The sequence below is a fragment of the Plectropomus leopardus genome, chromosome 1, assembly GCF_026936395.1.
Source record: "Plectropomus leopardus strain MGB_pleo_1.0 chromosome 1, ASM2693639v1, whole genome shotgun sequence".
NCBI lineage: Eukaryota > Metazoa > Chordata > Actinopteri > Perciformes > Serranidae > Plectropomus > Plectropomus leopardus.
Window position 1 is genome coordinate 22,850,564 of NC_142176.1, and position 20,376 is coordinate 22,870,939.

Below are 20,376 nucleotides of genomic sequence, written 5' to 3' on the forward strand. Positions count from 1 at the left end.
TTGGTATACTCTTAATTATTTATGCTTTTAAAAAAAATCTAAAAAAGTATGAACAAACAAAATATTTCAACAAACTTTATTCAACATTAAGGTACAATGAATAATAAAAACAGCTTATTCGGACAGATGAAATCATGTTAGGAAACTAACTTAGAAAAAAAAAAGATTGAGATGTTAAATCCTGACAGGCTGCCACTCAGGACCGAAGCACTGACATCAAAGTGTAGGACAGGGAGAGACAAAAAATATATACACCATCTCACTGAAGCAAACACCTTGACCTTTTCAAGCATATTGCAATTATTCTGATTCAAACGTAGGCCACACACAGGGTTTTAAGTATAATGGGCACTCCATTTGACATGAGTGTTAGCCTGGTTCAGGTAAAAGCAGGAGCAAATGATGCCCTGCATGTTTATCTCACCTGACGGAAAAATCACTCTGATGTATGTGCCTCCGACTTTTGTAACATTTTCACAAAAGAAATGCAAACACGTGGAAAAAAAACTCTTACTTTCAGTGATTGTCCCATTACCAAACAGGTGTTGTAAAACGACATTCAGTGCCGTGCACTATAATCTCACAGTCAGTGTACATACAAAAGCAGGTAAAACTGACAGATATCCACATTAACATTAGCGTAGGTCTACCACGCTGGTTACAAGTCATTTTATTCCAAAACATGACCCGTTGTCTTTGCAAATTTACATTTCTGTGCTCACGGGATAAAAATATCAATTACAAAAGCACAATCAGTAAATGTATTCAAATGGTTTTGTTCCTTTTGGAATATTTTTTTGTTGTGACCAAAATCTAAACTAAACTTTGTGCTTTATTAAACATTTTACCTCCGCTCAGAAAAGTTTTTAAAATTCAGTTCAGTGACAGTTGCCGAAGTTTACATTTAACACCAAACATTTCCTTTACCTTTTTTGCAGAAAGAAGACATTTACATGTCTTATGCTGATTTATGGCTTTTCAGGGTGTCGTCATTGAGTAACATAAATCTGTAATCCAGCAATAAAACACATTTTTTTGCTCCTCAAAATTATGGGTATGAGTGAAAAAGTATACAAGTGTAATCATTTAAGGCTGGATTTGCTACATAAACGTTATAAAAACTATAACGCTGCAAAGCAATCAATCACACATTTTTAAACAAGCATGCAAAGGATGAAGTGAAACAGAATAAGAAAGTTACTCCAGCAAACACATCATTAATGTAACACATTGGCTAAAAGTGATATAAATTACGACATTTACACGTTACAATAAATGAACTGTTCCTAAGTGCTACATAATGACCCTGTTATGACAGAAGTACAGAAACTTGGCAAATGTTTCTAATGAGAGGACATGATCTCAGTTAGAAAAAAGATTACTGCATAGCTACTGTGCAGAAGAAACTCTCCCAACGTTGATTATGATTTCATGGAATTAAAAGAAAATCTTTATGTCTAAAGAGAATATATTTATCAAGCAAGTTTAATATTTTGATATATCAAAGAGCCCCACACAGGTCAAACCTGGATCCTATGAATAGGCCAGACTTTCTTCAAAAGGAGACTTTAAAGGCTTCATAAAACATTCATGCATATTTTATAAATGACTATGAAATTGTGTTGTCGGGTTCTTTGATGCATGCGTTGTATTAAACCATTAATTGTAAATTTTCTCAGGACTTTTATCGTACAAATGTATAAAACATCTCCATCAAGCTGAACATTTTTGCCTTGAGGTTGAAAATCAGCTGCGTAGTCACTTTGCTCTGAAACCCTTGATGTAAATTTTAACTCATAGTTATCATTTCATATTTGTCCTGGACGTTGTTCTCCTCTTGTTTTTCAGGCTCTTGCTGGTGCAACTCAATGAAGAGGAAGTAAATACCTGCTCCAACTGCTCCGCCCACCATGGGCCCTGCCACAGGGATCCACCACCAGCAACCTCCAGCTCTGCAGAGAGGACACATATTAAGTAACAATGATAAATACAATTTAACAATGCAGTTGCTAATATTTATGCAGCATCCTGCATGAATTAAAATCTTCAACCTTTGCTTTATTGGGGCACTCCACCACCAAGTGTTCAAGTTAAACTGACTAAAAAAACTACCGACTGATTTACAGATCTCTCTTTCTCAAAATGAGTCAGGGGGCACGAGAATAGTGCGGCTGCACTGGGTCTTGTGCCGTGATGGATCCTCTGACATGAGTGGGCCCCACCTGACAAATGGTGAGCCTCTCTTGCATTTTTGTTTAAAAATCATTTTTTTGGCTTATGTAGCTCAGTGTCTAGAGTGGGCGCCTCATGTACAGAGGTTGTATCCTTGCTGCAGTGGTGGTAGGTTCGATTCCGGCATCGGCCCTTTGCTGCATGTCGCCCTCTCTCTCTTACCCTTTCACACTAAAGCTTTCCTATCCATTAAAGAAATATAAGCGCCCCCCACCAAAAAAAACATACATACTTAAGCATTTTTCTATTTAATTTTAATAAAATGCGAATTGGTATTTATATTTTAAATTTGTGAATCTATCTTTATTGTGGTGTAAAAAAAAAAAAAAAAAAATCAATCAATCAAATTGTTACAGAATAATAGGGTTATTCTTATTGTATAAACTATTACTAACTACTATTAAAAACGATTCAATCAAATATTTTCTAATTTTCTTTGGTGTTTTTATCATATACAAATACAATGATGAATGCTGGGTAATGAGTGTATGTTGTTATCCAATCTCAAGTCTCTATTTAATCACGTGACAAGACGATACGTTTCCGGCTAGATGAGGCGCAAAATCTGTCAACACTCACCAAACGAGCAGTCGGGCCGTATAAACACAAAAGCGGTTTCATGAAATAGCAGGAGAGAAAATAACAGGAAGTTAGAAGTAGAAAATCTCCTTAAGTTAAATTTTTTTCTTTCTTTCTTTTTAAACAAACAGCTGCCAAACCACGGACGAGCCTCTCGCGCTGCCCTCAGGTGTGTCAACAAACGTGTAGCAGGTAAGCTAACGTTAGCATCAAACTAGATAACGTTGTCCTAAATAATCGTGACGTTTGGATATTGTGTTAGATATTAATTTTAAGACAAGGCATACATGTATCGTGTAGGCTTAGATGTAGGCTGCTGTTCACTCAATGTCTCTTCCCGGTGGATAACCAGCCTGTGAATGATTACGGAAAGCTAACTAATAGCCTTATAGATGCTGGCTATTTCTCGCATTAGATAACCGTTATATTTACATTTTTTTCGTTTGTCAGAAGCGTTCAACTAGGTGAGTACGAGTGCCTTTTAAAGGGGATTTGGGGTATCTGATGGGCTGTCGTGACTCTGTTTTGAAAATACTTCGTTAAGTCGCCGCCGAGCGGTTGTTTCATTGAGTGTGTGTACATTTGTGTATAAACTGTGTGCTTGCTGCTGTAGTTGGCCAGTTTTCAGGACATGGTGTTTGTTGATAAGGATTGCAGATCTCGTGTTTCTTATTTATTATAAGAGACTGTGGTTGTCAGGAGTGGAGAGGTTACTGTACTGTAAGTCTATGTGTGTAAATACGCAAGTGTATGTGTTAGAGTTAAAGTTCACATATTAATTAACTGGTTAGCTGAGAAGGGGTAGGGAATAATAAGAGTGTACTTCCTCCTACTCCTTTTTGAAAATGATGCAGTTTCTTGTTGCTTATTTCAATCATCATCATCATCATCATTTATTCATTTTTTAATATAGGTTATCATCCATTTTTGTTGTTGCCATTTTGTTGATTTTTTTTTAATCTTATTGTGTTTGTTTGTTTTGTTTGTTCAAAATAAGTATTTATCTAAATTTAAATCCAAAATGCCCGAAAAGTTCTGCCACAGCGAAATGGACAGCTCCTCTGCTCTCTACTGCTTGTTGTCACGTTTGTGATCGTTGACTGTCACGGCTCCATCCACGCTACTGATCTCTTTCTCTTTGACCTCTGTACTATACAAGTACAAAAACCAAGGTAACACATTGTGTAAAATCCAACACATGGTTGGTACTTTATATATTTGCCTTATTCTATGTGCATATCTAAGTGTGTGCGTGTGTGTGCTTCATAACTAACAAGCTGTCGTTACTAACTTACGCCACTGAAGTAAGTCTATAAGAAAAAATCTTTTGGGGCCCAATCACTTTACAAACCCAGAAGTATTAAGTCCACGGTTAGACCACCATAACAAATGGCTTCAAAGCCCAGTGCACGTCCTTGCTGGTTGGGCAGACTACTGTTCTGCTTATCACAGTAACTTCCTGGAGTCACTGCTCTTTATGCTAAAATAGGCCAACTGGCCGCTGCCTCTTGCTTTCTCTTTATCATATGACATCGTATGACATCAGATGCCCACACTGATCACACATCTGGCTATCGGAGCTTTCCCAAAAGTTTTCCGATCATAATTACAACTTGGTGTAAAGCTTGTAATCATTCTTACTGAGATATGTCAAAACGACAGACACTCTTGAATTGCGTCATGGGTAGTGTAGGATCCAGTTTGACTCTGAAACACTTAATGTCAGGTTATCTTGACCTCTGCTTTACTTTTGACCATCCTTTTAAAGTCTGTCTCCCACTCTACCTATAATTTTATATAAATACTGCTGCTGAAAATACACTAAAATAATTTACACTGCCTCTCCAGTCTGGATGTTTATGTTGGTATCATCCTCGCAGAGACGAGCTATACGCAGTTATCCCAGATTAGAGTAAAGTCTTAAGGAGCTCTGTGAGTTAGACCCACTGCATGTGTCCTCATTCTCACTCTGGCTGACCTCAGACAGAGCCGGAGGGAGATTAGAGTCCTGCTGGTCAATGTGGCTCTTATGAGCCTTTACTGCAGGTGAAAGGGCTTCACTTAACAGAGCTGATGCACAGGCCTGAATGTAAACAAGCGTCTGAGCAGGGCCTTCTTTCTCTTCCATAGGCGTTCAGGAACTAAACTTGAGAGAGAAGCAGCTGGATTACAGACTTTAATCTATGTCCACAGCTAAGATGATCAGGCCAGGAGACAGTGGGTCACATTGACGCCATGTGGACATTAAGTGAAGCCAAGTGGAGCCAAATGTTTCTCCCTGTGTATCTGACGGCATTTGAACCTACTTTATTTGTATCATAAATGTAAAAGATTATATCAGATTTAGCACATAATTTATGCATGACATGAACCTGATAGCACCAAGGGCTTATATATGCATTAAAGCAATCTTACTTTATATGTATAAAGTTATATGAGCCATCTGGTGATCGTTACATCTGGATTATGGAGACACGGAGAAACAGTATCTGTTAGAGAGCAGGCCTTTAGACTGACCTCAGTTCTTTTTTATGTTATATGTTAAGTCAAACAAGGTAAATCAAGAACTCCTTTTCTAGAAATACTTGTATTTCTAGGTCTGCTTTAATGTTTTTTTATATTTATCCAAGCAGTATTTTGTCTGTAGTTTGACAGCCACAAATTCTCCTCCTCTTAAAGCCCAGATACACCAAACCAACATCAAAGAACTTCTGGCGGTGAACGAATTAAACTTTCGCATCGCTTCATGTCCCCTGTGTCTCGGCCAAAAAACTGCAGTTGAACACAGTTTGTTTCAGTCTCTTGACTGTACTTGTACTTGTTTGTGTTCCTCACTACTGTTTCTCCTCTTGGGCACTGAGCTAATCAGCTGATCAGAGTGATTTCTCTCATCGTGAGGCCTCTCCATCTCCAATGTCAATTTAAAAACATTTCGTGAATTTTTTTTACATACTATACTATGGCTTCCTTTCCATCGTATTTTGGCATACTGTACTGTGACTTTTTTTCTCTGACTTTTTCATGACTTTTTTGCAACATAGTATACGTTTCTTCGTGTGAGATTTTTCATCACATATTTAGACATACTATACTGACTTTTTTTATGATATATATATATGTATACTATGGCTTCTTTTTTAACTGACATTTTCATGGCATTTCATTTATTTATTTATTTTTTTGACATAGTACAGTGACATACTTTTTTACATACTATAAGATGTCCTTTAGTCTGATTTTTTTGAAATAGCACACTATGACTGTTTCACAACTGCTGACTTTTTTCTCCCGACATTTGTCATGGAAGTTTTACACTGTGATATTTTTATACTAAATTATATTATATTTATACTTTCTATGTGCTGAATTAGCCGGAAAAAAAAACAGCCACCAAGGGCCAATAAGGACCAGGGCAGGGCTAGTGATCAGCAGGGCCCTGAGGGCAAAGACAAAAACAGTGCAAGTGTCACACTCAAAACAGACACAAGCAACATGTGAGCAAAAGAAAAGCTTTGAATTTGCTATTTTAAACGATGACAATGAAGGCTTCAGAAATAAGGCCTCAGAGACTCATCATCAAGCCAACAATGTTGCATGTTTTTAGGGTGTACGTCTGTAAAATCTGCAGTATAAATCCTCAAGAGGCAACAGAGGAGATCTTTTGAGAAACTCAAACACATTGTTGTAAACCATTTGTCATCTCGGCATAAAAGAGGATATTGTTCTCAGCAAGGAGGACACTGACGTTGGAAAGAAGTGCAGGAAACACTTTGACCTGGGAGGATCTGGAAGCTCGGAGCCATCAGTATCTCATTGGCAGAGGTCATAGTTAGAAAGCTCCTCTGTGGGAATGTGCCAGAGGTGGATGAGATTAACCACTGATATGCCAACAGCTTTGGGCATTTCAGGATACAACAGTTAACATGCCCCATCACTGTTACAGAGATTTTGGAAAAAAGATCCTTAGAACTGGTACAAGAGTACGACTGACTGACCAAGTCACTGACCAGCCAATGTTGTCATCCTCGTAGAAAGGTGACCAGAGTAATGCGTTCCAGCTTTCCAAGGGATCACACTACTTTGCCAAAGTGATGATTAAAGCTTGAATCAAGACGTTGGAAAGAAGACTTCGGAAATAACTTACTACGTCCACGTCACAGAACAGTGGACCAACATTTTCGCCTTGCCAGACTTCCACAAGGTCATACAACTGTGCTTATAAAGTCTTTACGTGTATGTTTGTATGTCATTTAGTATATATATACTTTGAATGTGAAATAATTCTTTATACCACTGTCTTAACTTCAATATTTGGTGCAATATTTCAACAACAGCAATCCATGTGCAATATATTCTTCAAACTTTTGAAAGTAGACCATATTTAACATGTGACATATATTGTATATGTTATATATATTGTTATTGTTGTTCTTACTTATGTATATCTCTGTTGCTTACTGTAGCATTGCACACATGTTTATTTTTATAAAGTTTTACAGTAATTTTATTCATTGTATTGTAGCATAAGGCACAGTTTTATATTTAACACACTTTACACACTGAGCACAATATACATATTATAATTTATATATTCACATCATTCGTGCTACTTTTCTTGCACACTTACATACTCAGCATATTATACATACTAAAAAATTACATATTGTACTAATTGTTTACTATTACTGTATTTCTGTTTTTACATTTATATTTTTATATACTTGTGCTTGTACTTATTTCTATAATGCGATAATTCTCTATGCTGGCATCAGATCAGAGCAACTGTATCGAACCACAACCCTCCCCCCGGGGATCAATAAAGTATTTTTCATTCTGATTCTGATGCGTGGCGCGTGACAGCTTTGTTTGCATTCTTGACAAAGTCCAAAGTGAAAGTGAGTCAGGGATGCACCTTGTCCCCTGTCCTGTTTGCAAGATGCAGGCAGTGTCTAAATTAAACATGTTGACATTAGAGTAGCACCTTCTATGTGTTATGTTATTGCTTTCTGACTTATTAATTTGCAGTCACAGTTTGCGGTAGCTGGTGAAAGAGCATATCTAGTTGTCTCTCAGCAAAATATGACTCTATAAATAAAAGTAAATATTTTAATATCTGGTTAGATGAGACAACAAAGAGAGATTAAAAGGAAGAAGAGCCTGAGGAACATAAAACTTTGCCACCTCAGTACTGAAGCATTGAATATTTCATATTCATGTACATTGAATCTCTCCCTGTTCCCTTGAATCCCACAGTCCTTTTTCAGGATGCATGAAATACATGAATGGTCTTTGAAATATTAATTCAGATTGCCAAGAGGGCAGAGATGGAGCTACAAACGCTGCTCCTCATGCGGAATAAAAGAGTCTCTTACATAACACTACTACTATGTCTCAGCTGCACTAGTGAGAGAGAGCAGCAGTGAATAATGGACTTCACTCAGGCAGGCGACAAAACTGTCTTCTGTCTTTCTGATGATAATCCCAACATCCCTCTGACTATTAGAATTATTATACTGTTGCTATACTATTTTAAATCCCCTCTTTCATGTTTGCATTTTGCAAACATTTTACAGGTGACAAAAGAGACCTTTTTGCAGTGTTTGGGAAGCTTTACAAATGACTTCACACTGGAAGAAGTTGAACTACAGCAAAGCTACACTTACTACACATAAATCTAGAAAAAGCAGTTCAAACTACTTTGTAAAAAAAAAATAGTATGGCAATATGCATGGGATATTAAAATATGATACAAAAAATGCACATAACAGCAAAAACAATGCTGCTCCATTAAGTTTATAGCAAAAACAAGTGCCCACTTGTTCTCCTACTGAGTTGTCTGGATAGCCACAGTTCAGACCCATGGAAACAAACCAAAAGATTAAAATAGAAAAAGTAAAATACCCCTTTATTTGTTGGGAAGTGCAGGAATGTCATTTACAGTGTCCATCAGTCAGACGCCTGCCTTTTTAGAAAGTCCAGGTAGGGGTGTTGCATCAAGCAGGTTAACTCTGTAAGCCAAGTCTGATGTCTCTGAATATTTGTTAATAAATAGCAATAATCAATACGTCTGACTATATGTGAACATAAGGACATTCAATTACAGGAGAGAAGAAATGGTAAAATAAAAAAAATCTCTTCTTACCTTTTATGGCCCACAATTGTTTGTAATTTCAGTAGTTGCACAAAAAATGCCAAAAAAAAAGTAACCTAATCACTATGTAAATTTGATTGTAGTCGAATAACCAGCAAACTACTGCAAAGTGTAATTAAACTATTCAATTAAAAGTAGTTTGCTACTCCCCAACACTGCCTGTCATTTGTTTCCTTATGTGTAAAATTACCTGAATACATCCATCCCCCACCCGGCCACCGCTGTGAAGAACCGTGGGCCGAGGTCTCGCGCAGGGTTGATTGGATAACCGCAGTTCAGCCCCATGGACACGCCGATGGCCAGTATGATCAGACCGATGCACAGAGGCTCCATGCCCTTCGGAGCACCGATGTTCTTCCTGTCAGTGATGGCCAGGATGCACAGGATGAGCATGCCTGTTGCAATCACCTTGAAAAGGAAAGCATCAGACAATCAGTGTAACATCAGTTACATTTTCAAGACTACACCAATACATACAGTTCTAAATGAAGCAAGAAAACCTATAATATAATGGTAAGGGAACATAACTTACTGAATTTGTTGTTGTTTTTGTTGTTGTTATTTAGTTATGTCATGTGGTGACCTCTTCCCTCTGTTATTTTGTCTAAGCTTATTATGGGGCTTCCCCTTTCGCCTGGTTTCAGTCTGTATAATACAGCTTTACTATAGAGCCCCATATGGCTGTAGATTTTTTATGTATTTTTTGAAAATATTTGTTTTGTTTCATTTTATAGATTCCATTTTTACCGTTTAAATGATCCAAATACCAATTACCAGATATCTCCATTCACTTGTAATGACTTCCAAATTCAGTGACAAGTCTTGTCATAACTCAACATAACAACTGAAAGTGAAATAATAATATTTAAGACGGTGTAGCTGCTTTGTTCACGTCAGAAATGCCTGTAAATGCTGCCATAAATCATTGTTTTCTATTTATTTATTTATTTTAAATTATCGATTAAAACTAAGTTTTCATCACAAACACATTCAACTGTAATAAACGTAAATGTGACCCATATTTATATAATCAAAAAAAATACTGACTAGGCCTTTATTGTTTTTACAAATACATAAACTAATGAGTGCATCTCGCCTCGTACACATTCAGAGCAGATGGTAGTTATTCTCGGCATCAGAGGAAAATTGTTCATACATCAGTAAACAACTCACATGTCCATTTATGCTTACTATCATCCATGACTGCGCTAAATGCATTGCTCACATCCATCTCTGTGTGCTCTAGTGGTTTCCATATAAAGACAATCCTGCCGGAAAATCCCTCTGACATCAATAATTCCATACAGAGAAGGGGCAAAAGCCCTTCAAAGCCAGTAGCTGATACAAGATTAAAAAAAACATCCTCTATGTTCACGCTACCAGGCAGCTTGTAGAAACCGGTTATTTTATCCATGTGTGTAACATAGTATATTTTCAGGAGACGTTACATGTAAATTCCAAGATATTTCTTATGCCTCACCTGATCAACAAACCCATTTATGACTGAGAGATGTTTTGCAGGATAAGATGCAAATATGTTGGCTGTGGCGTTAACACCAGTGACAGCAAATTCTCCATCAGTAAATTCCATCAAAGCATCTGTGGAAAAGAAAAAGATAAGCAACTGTTTATGCAATTATTACTAACAAGCTTCCCTAATATTTGTGTTTTTATTACTAATAAATCAGACATAAAAACAGTATCCAGATAAAATAAGGACAGTCTTTGCAGAAGCATATTTGTCAAGACAGGTCTTTGGTATGACATTTACACATTGATACCCACCATAATACAACCCATAGACAGCACAGGATCCAACAAAAGCCCCCAGGAACTGTGCCAACACATACACGGGGAACTTCTTCAGAGGAAGCTTCCCCAGGATCACCATGGCCAGAGACACCGCAGGGTTGACGTGGGCTCCTGGAATAATGCAACAAAAAAGGTCAGCAAAATCTGGTAGCAACAACAACAAATTGAGGTGAAAAAAATAGACTTAAACATTTAAGGGGTGCAACTGAAGATTCTTTTCAGGATCAATTAATCGGCCAATTCATTTCTCAATAAATGGTTTTGCTTATAATTTGTCAGAAAATTGTGAAAAATGCTCATCACAAGTTCCTAAAGCCCTGTCTGGCAAACGGTTCAAACCCCAAAGATATTCACTTTATTCTCACGTAACATAAAGAAAAGCAGCACGTTCTGGCATTGAAACCAGCAGTTGTTTTCAATTTTTTGCTGAAAAATGACTTAAACAGAATTCAACTGATCATAGGCCTGCAACAACACTGTCGGACTCAAAATGAAAAGCTTTCAAAGCTGATGCATCAGATTTAGAGATACAGCTTCTTTACTCCATTTTCTTCTGAAATTCTGGCACTTGCATTACCCACAATACAACTCTGTGGTGACAGTGCTTGAGACTTGTAGGCTGTGTCCGCAATCATTCACTCATTCATTACTTCCTACTCATTATCTAGGGAGTTCTTTGTAGAGGAGGTTATAGTTAGTTCATTGGAAAATGGAAGAAAAAGAATTCAGACATTTTCTCATTTTCTCTGCGCCGTTAACATCATTGCTGTTGCACAATTAACGTGCAAACTTCAGCGTCAGAACATTGTTCCTCTGCCATCTGATGGTATGTAGTTATACATACACACACATTGTAGTTATACAATGGCCTGTAGGATAGCTCGAAAATTAGCGCCCAGTGTCCTCACGTTGCATACTTAAGATAAAAGTTACATAGGTTATGTTTTGAAAAAGAAACATGGTGATGATGTACCTTAAAAATAACTCAAGGTTAACTTGGTTTCATATGGGACACAAGCACCTGTCTCCTGGGGGAAAGTCCTGTGTTTGTTTGACCCATCCACCAAGACAGCCTCACTCCTTATAAAGATTATTGCTCTGTATACTACTTCCTTCCTGTCAGTGCATTGGTCATATGATCACAGCTGTCCTGATTACATGGATTATTGTGGTGCATTATTTTTCATAAACACACGTACGAATGGTGCATTAGAACAACCTGCACTACACAATGGTGAGCTCATTGTATAGTGGACAGTGTAGAGAGTGGTGAGTGATTTCAGACGCTGCAGTTTTCTTTAGCCCCAACTGACACTGATTGACAAGTGACATAACTTGAGGCAAATTATTAGATTTCATGCAGCTTTATTCAACTTTTTTTCTCACATATTTTGCAGTAGTACAACCTAAAACCTTTGATATGAAAAACTGGAGGTGTTTGCCTCTCAAAGGTGATTGATTAATAAAAGGGTACCAATTATTTTTCTGTCTGGTGATTAGGCCTAATTGGTTAATGCGCTAACTGTTAAGCTCTAAATCAAATGTTGTACATCTGCTGAGAGGTGTGACTTCTTTCACTTTGTCCTCCATATGACAAAGCTGAGTTCAGTGGATTCAAACACAGGCTGTCTGATCGTTTAGTGTTTGTGTTCAAACCCTCTGATGCTGATTCATTCAAAACTTTGAGGATATTTTCAAACAAAGAGCACTGGGTTTGTGTGCTGTCAGAGTGTTTTCCTATCTCCTACATTGTCCTTAAGAGGCGTGTTTGAACACATTCCTGCCAAATGTTACTGGGCTGTGATGACAGTGTGGGGTCATTTATTTAACACTCCGGGATCTTGGCTTTGACCTCGCTGTGGTAACACCACTGGGGGTATCAGCCATGCGCCCATTGTTAATCTCCCCGTTCTGTTCACAAACACTGACCACGACAACCAGCCAGACCGGCCTGTCTGAATTGCATCTGACATAATCTGCCTGAATCTGCTTAAGGCACACGTAGACTGCAGGTCATTAGAGTGACCATGATGTGTCACACTTACGGTACACTGTCATCCAAAATCTGAGACTACAAAGTGAAAACAATTGTGTTTTCTTCTCGTATGGGGCCGCCCTGCCAGGGAAGCATAGTAAGCCGGGCTTGTCACACCTTACCCCCCTCCTCTCCAGAGACCCATGCCCCAGTAAAGCTCATTAGTCCAATACCTACGATCATCTTCAGAGATGTCGTTGGACAGAAGCTTCCCACTGAGCTGTGGACCCCGGGGCTCAATGGCCCAGTCATGCAGCAAAAGCTCTCCATATATTAACCTCCCTGTCCTCAGGCTTTTCTACGATTCTTCTGAAGCCTTACAACTCCTCTCATTAAACATGTAGCGCAAGTAACAGTGTAGCACTAGTCAGAGTGACCAACAACAGCCATCCTAAACAAGACAGAGATGAAAAGCCTGTTTCGCTAAGATTTTTCCGATTCATATTAAAGTCCAATTTCTCAATTATGAATTTCAAATTTCTTCCAATACACAATACGTCAGTTACGCCAAAATACGGATGGACAAAAACACATAATAGAGGAGAATCTGTGCCTTCCCAAGACTGGTTAGTTAGGAACATGCCATAACAAGTAGGTATGGCATTGACTTTTTTAAGATTTTAAAGGAATAGTGCACTATTTTTGACTTTTGGGTGGTAAACTTATTTGCTTTCTTGCAGAGACTCAGATGAGAAGATAGATACCATTCTGATATCTGTATGTTAAATAGCTGCATCCAGCCTCTGGTTAGCCTAGCTTAGCACAAAGACTGTAAACAGGAGGAAACAGGTAGCCTGGCTCTGTCCAAATGGATTAAAATCCACTTTCTGTACCTGCACTTTTTAGAGCTCACCGGTTAACATGTTTTATCTTGTTTATTTAATCTCTACAAAACCTAAAATGAAAATAAAATGAAATTGCTTGGCCTGGATCTGTAACATCCTGGTTGGTTGATTGGCAACTGCTCAGAATGATGAAATAGTCGATACATAGCCTCCTGTAAAATGGGTAATTGTTGTTTTTACACTTTAGATTTTGTATGGATGGGACAAGCAAAACATATGGTTTTAAAGTGGAAAAATACGCACGTTTTTGCTTCACCTTATCATGATGAAGTAAATGTTGATTGGACAGTGTATGGTTATAGCATAATGACAGCATATGTTTTTAGATTCCCTATCTATTCCCTATATCTGCCAACAGATATGTTCTCCTAGGAAAACAAAGGCTTGACTTATGGACCAAAGGAAGCGTGTCAGCCATTGCACAACCAAAAACAGGAAGAGGATAGCCTTTTGGTTTCCCTATAGCTATGGGTAGCCAAAGAGTGTCAGTGCAAGCTCTTTGCAGCTACTATCACTAGTAGTGGAAATATAACTTTGGAAACTGTGGTAGTTGGTAGGCTCTGAGAAAATGGTTAGTTATCTTGTCTTTGTTACTGCAGCATCAACAATAATACAACTTGAAAATGCTAGAGGGCTCGGAGTTGAAAAGTGAATGAGTTTCACAGGTGATGGTATGGTAGTAGCAGCTGTGTCCTCCTGTTTCAGTATGTATGCTAAACTAAGCTAACTGTCTGCTCGCTGTTACTTTATATTTAACCGACAGATATGAAAGAGCAGGCATAGGTGTATTTCCCAAAATGTCAAACTAACTCTTCTAACTCTATCCATGATAATTTTTGTTGGCCAGCAGCGATGGAAATGACCACACAACAGTCCATGAAGCTTGCACGACAAAACCTTCGACATAAAGAATCCCTTGATGGCTGTTTAATGGACACTCACCTTTTTAGCATAGCTGACTCTTGAGAAGCAGTGTGACATTTAACAACTATGCCCTCCTATCCCTATTAATGCTGGAGACGCACAGAGAACTCCTTTTGCTGTAATCCTGGTGGAATGTACCCGAAAAAGTCCCATTTGGAAATCAGGACACAATATCTCCGCAACAAGCATACTGACACCACTCTTACACCGAAAATCAGCCCATTAGAGCTCATAATTACTCTCCAATAAAAACACTAGTATCTGTAATTCTTCCTTTCTTGATCAGAAGAAAAGGTTACCATATATTGAGTGCTCTCCATTATGTGATGCTACAAGTCCATAACAGTGGTTCACACGTCATCATGGGCAATTATTTTATCTAGATCAGTAGGCAATAATATCAATTATTGTTGTACTGTAAAACAAAAAAGAGACAGCCAGACATCCAAGACCAAAAACAGCATATCTACCTCGACCTGTTACCAGACAGTTCGTAGATTATTTACAGGTTGAAAAGTAAAAAAAATCATGATTTCCTTCTTTTTTCAGTTAGATCTCCAAAAAATGGTTGAAAAATTACTGAGCTAATGAGAAATAAGGCTGTAACTAACAGTTATTTTCATTGTCTGTTGAGCTAGAGATTATTTTCTCAATTAATCAGTTATAATTGAGTCTATAAAATGTGAGCAAATGGTGAAAAATGGTGATCAGTGTTTCCTTAAGCCTAATATGAAATCCACAAATGTCTTTTTTTGTCAGTCACCCAAATATATTCAGTTTGCTGTCATAAAGGTGCAAATAAACAACCCAAAAAATAAAATAAAATGAAATTAAATAGAATTGATGGAGCTGGAATCAGATAATTTTGACTTTTTCTTAAGAATTATTCAAAACAATTATTTGATTATCAAAGTATGATTGATTTGATGGTTGACAGCTAATTGATTGAATGGTTGCAGCTCTATTGAGAAAGCAACTTTGGCAAAAATGTAGACATGACACAATTATGCACTTAAACAGTCAATCATTAGACAATTAATCTTCAAGTCCTACCTTAATAATCGTTAAAGTTATTTTTCAAGCAAATTTGCCAAACATCTCTTTGATATTTTAATTGTGGGAATGTGTGCTGTGCTCTGTTTTTTTAACACTGAAACTGAATATCTTTGGGTATTAGACTGCTGATCCAACAAAAAAAAAACAAACAAACATACATATGTCACCTTTTTGGAAAATTGGCAATTTTCACCATTTTCTGTTATTTTTGTGGCCAATCACTCAATTAATCAGCAGGAAAAAAAAATGATAATCAAAGTTATTTGTTGCAAAAGTTGAGACAGTGAATTATTTAGTATTGTGATGAATATGAGTTGTGCATGTGCCCATACAAAGGCTTTTACCTGACACTCCCCCTGCCATGTAGACGGCCATCATGACTCCCAGAGTGAAACCAACATGGATGGTCAAAGGCTCCCCGAGCGCCCCTTTACTCAGCACCGTCTGGGCCACTGAACCACATCCAAAGAGCTGGGACACAGACAAGAACAAAAACACAAAGGGTGGACGTAAAAAGACTCATTGTTTTTAATTATTCCAATTATACCCTCCATTAACACTAGCCCTCTTGTCCACCAACAGCCTCCAACTGCCACAAACAATTTGTCCTACGTGGAGCCCGGAAAAAATAATGAATTGCCCACTTATTAGGTAAAAAGCAGAAGTAATTTAGACCAAAAACAAGAGAGGAGAGCTAAAGATAAAAGGGCTGTTGTGGAAGCTGCATCACTCCTCTGATGTGGCCTCACAGGCATTTAAGTGGACTCAGAGAGGTGACAGGTGGAGCTCAGGAGTGACAGGTGGAGGCAAGGACAGTCCAGACAAGGAGTTCATGATGACTGAAAAGCAGGACACACTTTCAAGGAATGATGAGGAAAAAGAAAAAAAAACAATATAAAGTTACCTGATAATTTGCTACAATTAATGTAAGCCCTTGTTTATTTCCATGTTCTCATAGCTGGGAGACAATGACTTATTGCGATTGTAATGATTCACATTTTATGTTGCACTTCTGGAAGAGTTGTAAGGAAGAAAAACAGTCTCACATCATTCACATCTTGTTCTGATTGTCAGGAGCAAATTACAGCTGAGAACATCAAAGACAAAGTCTGTTATTCCCAGAATATACTATCTGTTAATAGAGACATATGAGAGACAGCAGTCACAGTCCCCGGAGACCCAGTTTGACACCTTATTAGCATACTAGTTCAAAGCTTAAAGCGTCTGTTTAAGCTGGATGACAGGTGCAGAGGGAGGTACTCACTATCAGGACAAATATCCCCAGAAATTCCGCCAGGAACTCCTTAAAGATGTCCCGCCTCAGGCCAAATTTCTCCTTCATCTTCCTCTTGCTCTCATTTTCCATTTTTTTCTCTCTCCTGCGGCTCCTTGATGTCTTCCTCCGACCAGAACAAACAGCTAACAACTCTGAGGGAGTCTCTGTGTGATTGTCGGCGCAGGTTGCCGCCTCCCACTCGGTGCGCTCAGGCCGTGCAGGCTGACAGGCACGTTAAGCTTTCTGCATCTATTTCCCCGTATAACCACAAGGGGTCTACTTTTTATTGGAAATATAGGCTTCAGATCATTACACTGACATCCAGACCAGATGCTTAAAGTATTTTAATAACCTGTATTTTCTTTGCATTCAGGCTACATTTGGAAGTTTTTTTTTAGATACGCAAGTAATTGTAAATTGGGCTGCAAATTGGAGAGAGATACTTACGATTATAAAATGACCTTATCCCTAAATAACCGGCTGCTTTGGCAATAAAACAATTATAGATATGATAAAATGTCATAAGATAAGACTGAACATATTTGTCCTAAAATACATTTCAGTAGATCATTAAACTCATGTGATGAATGTCAGACGCATTGATGTCCATTATGAAATGTAAATAAATAAGAATTATAGGAAAACACCTCTCACTCAGGATTGATGGCTTGAAAGCCTCAAATGCACCACCAACAATTATATTACATTTCAATTAATAAACAGTCACTTTCTATTCACAAAATAAGGTTAATATGATTTAGTTTTAAAGCTGTGTGCGGCAGCTATTCCCCAATGAAAATATGACAGGCCTATCGGTAAGATTATTTATTTATTTATTTATTTATTTATTTATAGTCAATTCGGAGGTTGGACAAACAATTTATGATGGTGAAGACGTTTTAAAATCTAGCCCATGGCTATTTATTTTTTTAGTGTGAAAGACTTTCAGGTCAACTAAAGGTTTATTTTATAACAACAAGTCTAAATTAATATTTCTATCATAGCATCATGTCGATAATATTCAGTTTAATGCATCATAGGTTCTTGAGCCCTTATACTGTTTTAAACATGCAAATATAATTGTCTTAATTCAGATCATTGCTTGTTAATGTGAGCTGGTGATACATTTATCAGTTTGAAATTATGTATATATACCCTATTTGCATCGCTTTGGCATTTAAAACACTGAAAATATATATATTTTAAAAAAACCAATTATAAATATATTCGAGAAAATAAAAACGCAAAAACCTTTCATTTTGCCTGTATGAATCGGCCGGCATTGTTTGTTTCAAAGTCCCACGAGCATTTTTTAAATAATGATGGTAAAATGTGTTGCTGAATGCCAGTATTTAGTCTATAAAAATAGACTATATTTAGGCTGTTAAAAATAGGTTATATAAATTTAAATCTGAATATGAGCGAGTGTCACTTTTCACACGCTTTGTGAGCCTATGGGCTATTTTTCCACCCGTAGTCTGTTACCAAATGGCCTATTATATATTAGATTACAACATAAACTGAACATGTATATGTGAGAAAATCTGACAGAAAACAACGTAGCTATACATTATAAAACGTCCACAACATGACACTTTATCTGCGTACTTTACCTCTATTGTTTATTCAATCTCTTGATAAAAAAAAAAAAAAGTCAATTAAAAGCAAAGTGCGAAATTACAACCCTAAAAAATAAATCCTCCAGGTTCACTTATATCCAGTGAATTATTCTTTTTCATTTTAAAACTTGTTTTTTAAACTCCCAGAGCTCGTAGCATTTTGGCACTTTTTTCTTTTTGCCACATCAGAAAGTTTGCAAAGTTTTCTCACTCACCTTTCTCCACGCAGCTGCTGTGGTTTCCAGTTATCAGTTATATTTCCACATGTCTTGTCTTGCTCCTTCCTTGTTGTTTCAATCACCATCACATTTATCTCATTAAACCGCTCGCTGTAAATACTGTTAAAACTTTAAATAAGAGTGTGTGTGGCTGTGAGTGTCCGAGGCCGGGTCCGTCCAACAGAGGGAGCTCCATGAATACATTTGAAGCGCTGTGACGTTTGTCACACCGTCTGCTCCGGTATGTCTTATCTTCCGTTCACTGGGCTCTGTGAAGAGGTGAGGCGACAAGCTGCGGATGGGATGTTTTGAATGCATTAATCAATGTCACAGTTTAAGGCTTCGTTTCCTCTTTGATGTGAAACAGACACTTAGAGAGTGTTGCCCATGCTGTGAAAAAAGGCTGGTGTGCTGATGGAGAAACAGCATCCTCCGGGGATTTGCAAATGATGGCCCTACATCTGTCTCTCCACACTCCTTTGTCCTGTCAAGAGGCGCAGGTTATGAAATCTAAAAATGTAAAGGCCTGAATGAGAAAGTTATTTGAGCATGCTAAAACTATTATTCCACTGATCACAGATACGTTTCTCTCTCTTTCTCTCTATTTATTTATCTCTGAGCATCTTGAATCCACGTTTAACCACAACTAAACTCCTGATTTGTTACCTGCGTGTCTTTGTGACTGTGAGGATATGCAGTTGTTGTCGACGTGTTAATACATGCGTGGATTTGCTTTAATTCCTTTAGTTTTCTGAGACGCTCACAGCTAATTGGTGGATGTTTATTGGGAGGTTTAAAGGAGGCGCTGGAAGGAATTATCACCTGAAGGACAAATCTCTGCCAACAACACCCCAGCAAGTAGCAGCAATCATTTACATAACATCTTAGAGTGTGGGGAGGTTGTGTTGGGCAAATTAAGTCCACAGGGTGATAGTGAGCCCAGGAAAGTAGTTTGACACCTTTATGTCACTTAGGAAATGGTTAATGGTGATGTGAGAGTGTGACTTGGTATTTTCAGTAAAGTTTTAACATGCCTTTATATGCATTAATAGACAGCAGCATAGGGGAGTTTGGGGGTCCTCGGCCCAAAAAGTTTAACATCAAATTTGTCTACATTATGGTAAAATTATGTGCACCAATTAGTGTTTTTCAGCATCATTTTATAGTGTAAGTTTGTTTAATCTTGCAAAAATAATAAAAAAAACAACTTTTATTGACAAATTCACATTATAAATATTGAGGGGCACATGTTCCCTCCTCCACCAGAAGATTTTGAGCATCAAATACTTAGTTTCCTGCAATATGGTGAATTTTTATGCAAAATTTGTGTCATTTTGGCTTCAATTAATGGTGTAAATGCCTTTAATTTTGACAAAATAAAAGTCCTCTGCTACTTTCAGGTTTCTAATTGGAGGGGATAAATGCACATTCTAAATATTGAGGGGGACGTGTCCCCTGTGTCCCCCTGAAATCTACACCAATGTTTGTAGAGTACTTGCTTGTTTAGGTCAAGAATAAAGTTTGAATCTCAACTCTTGTGCCAATATGGCCACACAGTCCTTAAAGTCAGTGGCATAGGTTTCATTTCAGCTTTTTGGGGGCAGGGCACTTATGAAACAGGGAGTTTGG

General features: G+C 37.7%; 1 protein-coding gene and 1 long non-coding RNA gene across 2 annotated transcripts; one reads left to right on the top strand and one right to left on the bottom strand.

Annotated features, from left to right (window-relative positions):
- Positions 1 to 61: 61 nt before the first annotated feature.
- On the bottom strand, positions 62 to 17,091 carry aqp9b (aquaporin 9b). The gene is made up of 6 exons (XM_042492825.2): positions 16,899 to 17,091; positions 15,979 to 16,105; positions 10,748 to 10,885; positions 10,443 to 10,561; positions 9,153 to 9,370; positions 62 to 1,952 (listed from the first exon to the last, which is right to left on the bottom strand). Exons 1-6 carry the CDS (start codon positions 16,998 to 17,000, stop codon positions 1,790 to 1,792), a joined length of 867 nt encoding a protein of 288 aa, XP_042348759.1. The 5' UTR covers positions 17,001 to 17,091; the 3' UTR covers positions 62 to 1,789.
- Positions 1,949 to 7,681, top strand: LOC148190414 (uncharacterized). The gene is made up of 3 exons (XR_015776651.1): positions 1,949 to 2,232; positions 2,943 to 3,003; positions 6,843 to 7,681. It is a non-coding gene; the product is annotated as an uncharacterized LOC148190414 (long non-coding RNA).
- Positions 17,092 to 20,376: the final 3,285 nt, after the last annotated feature.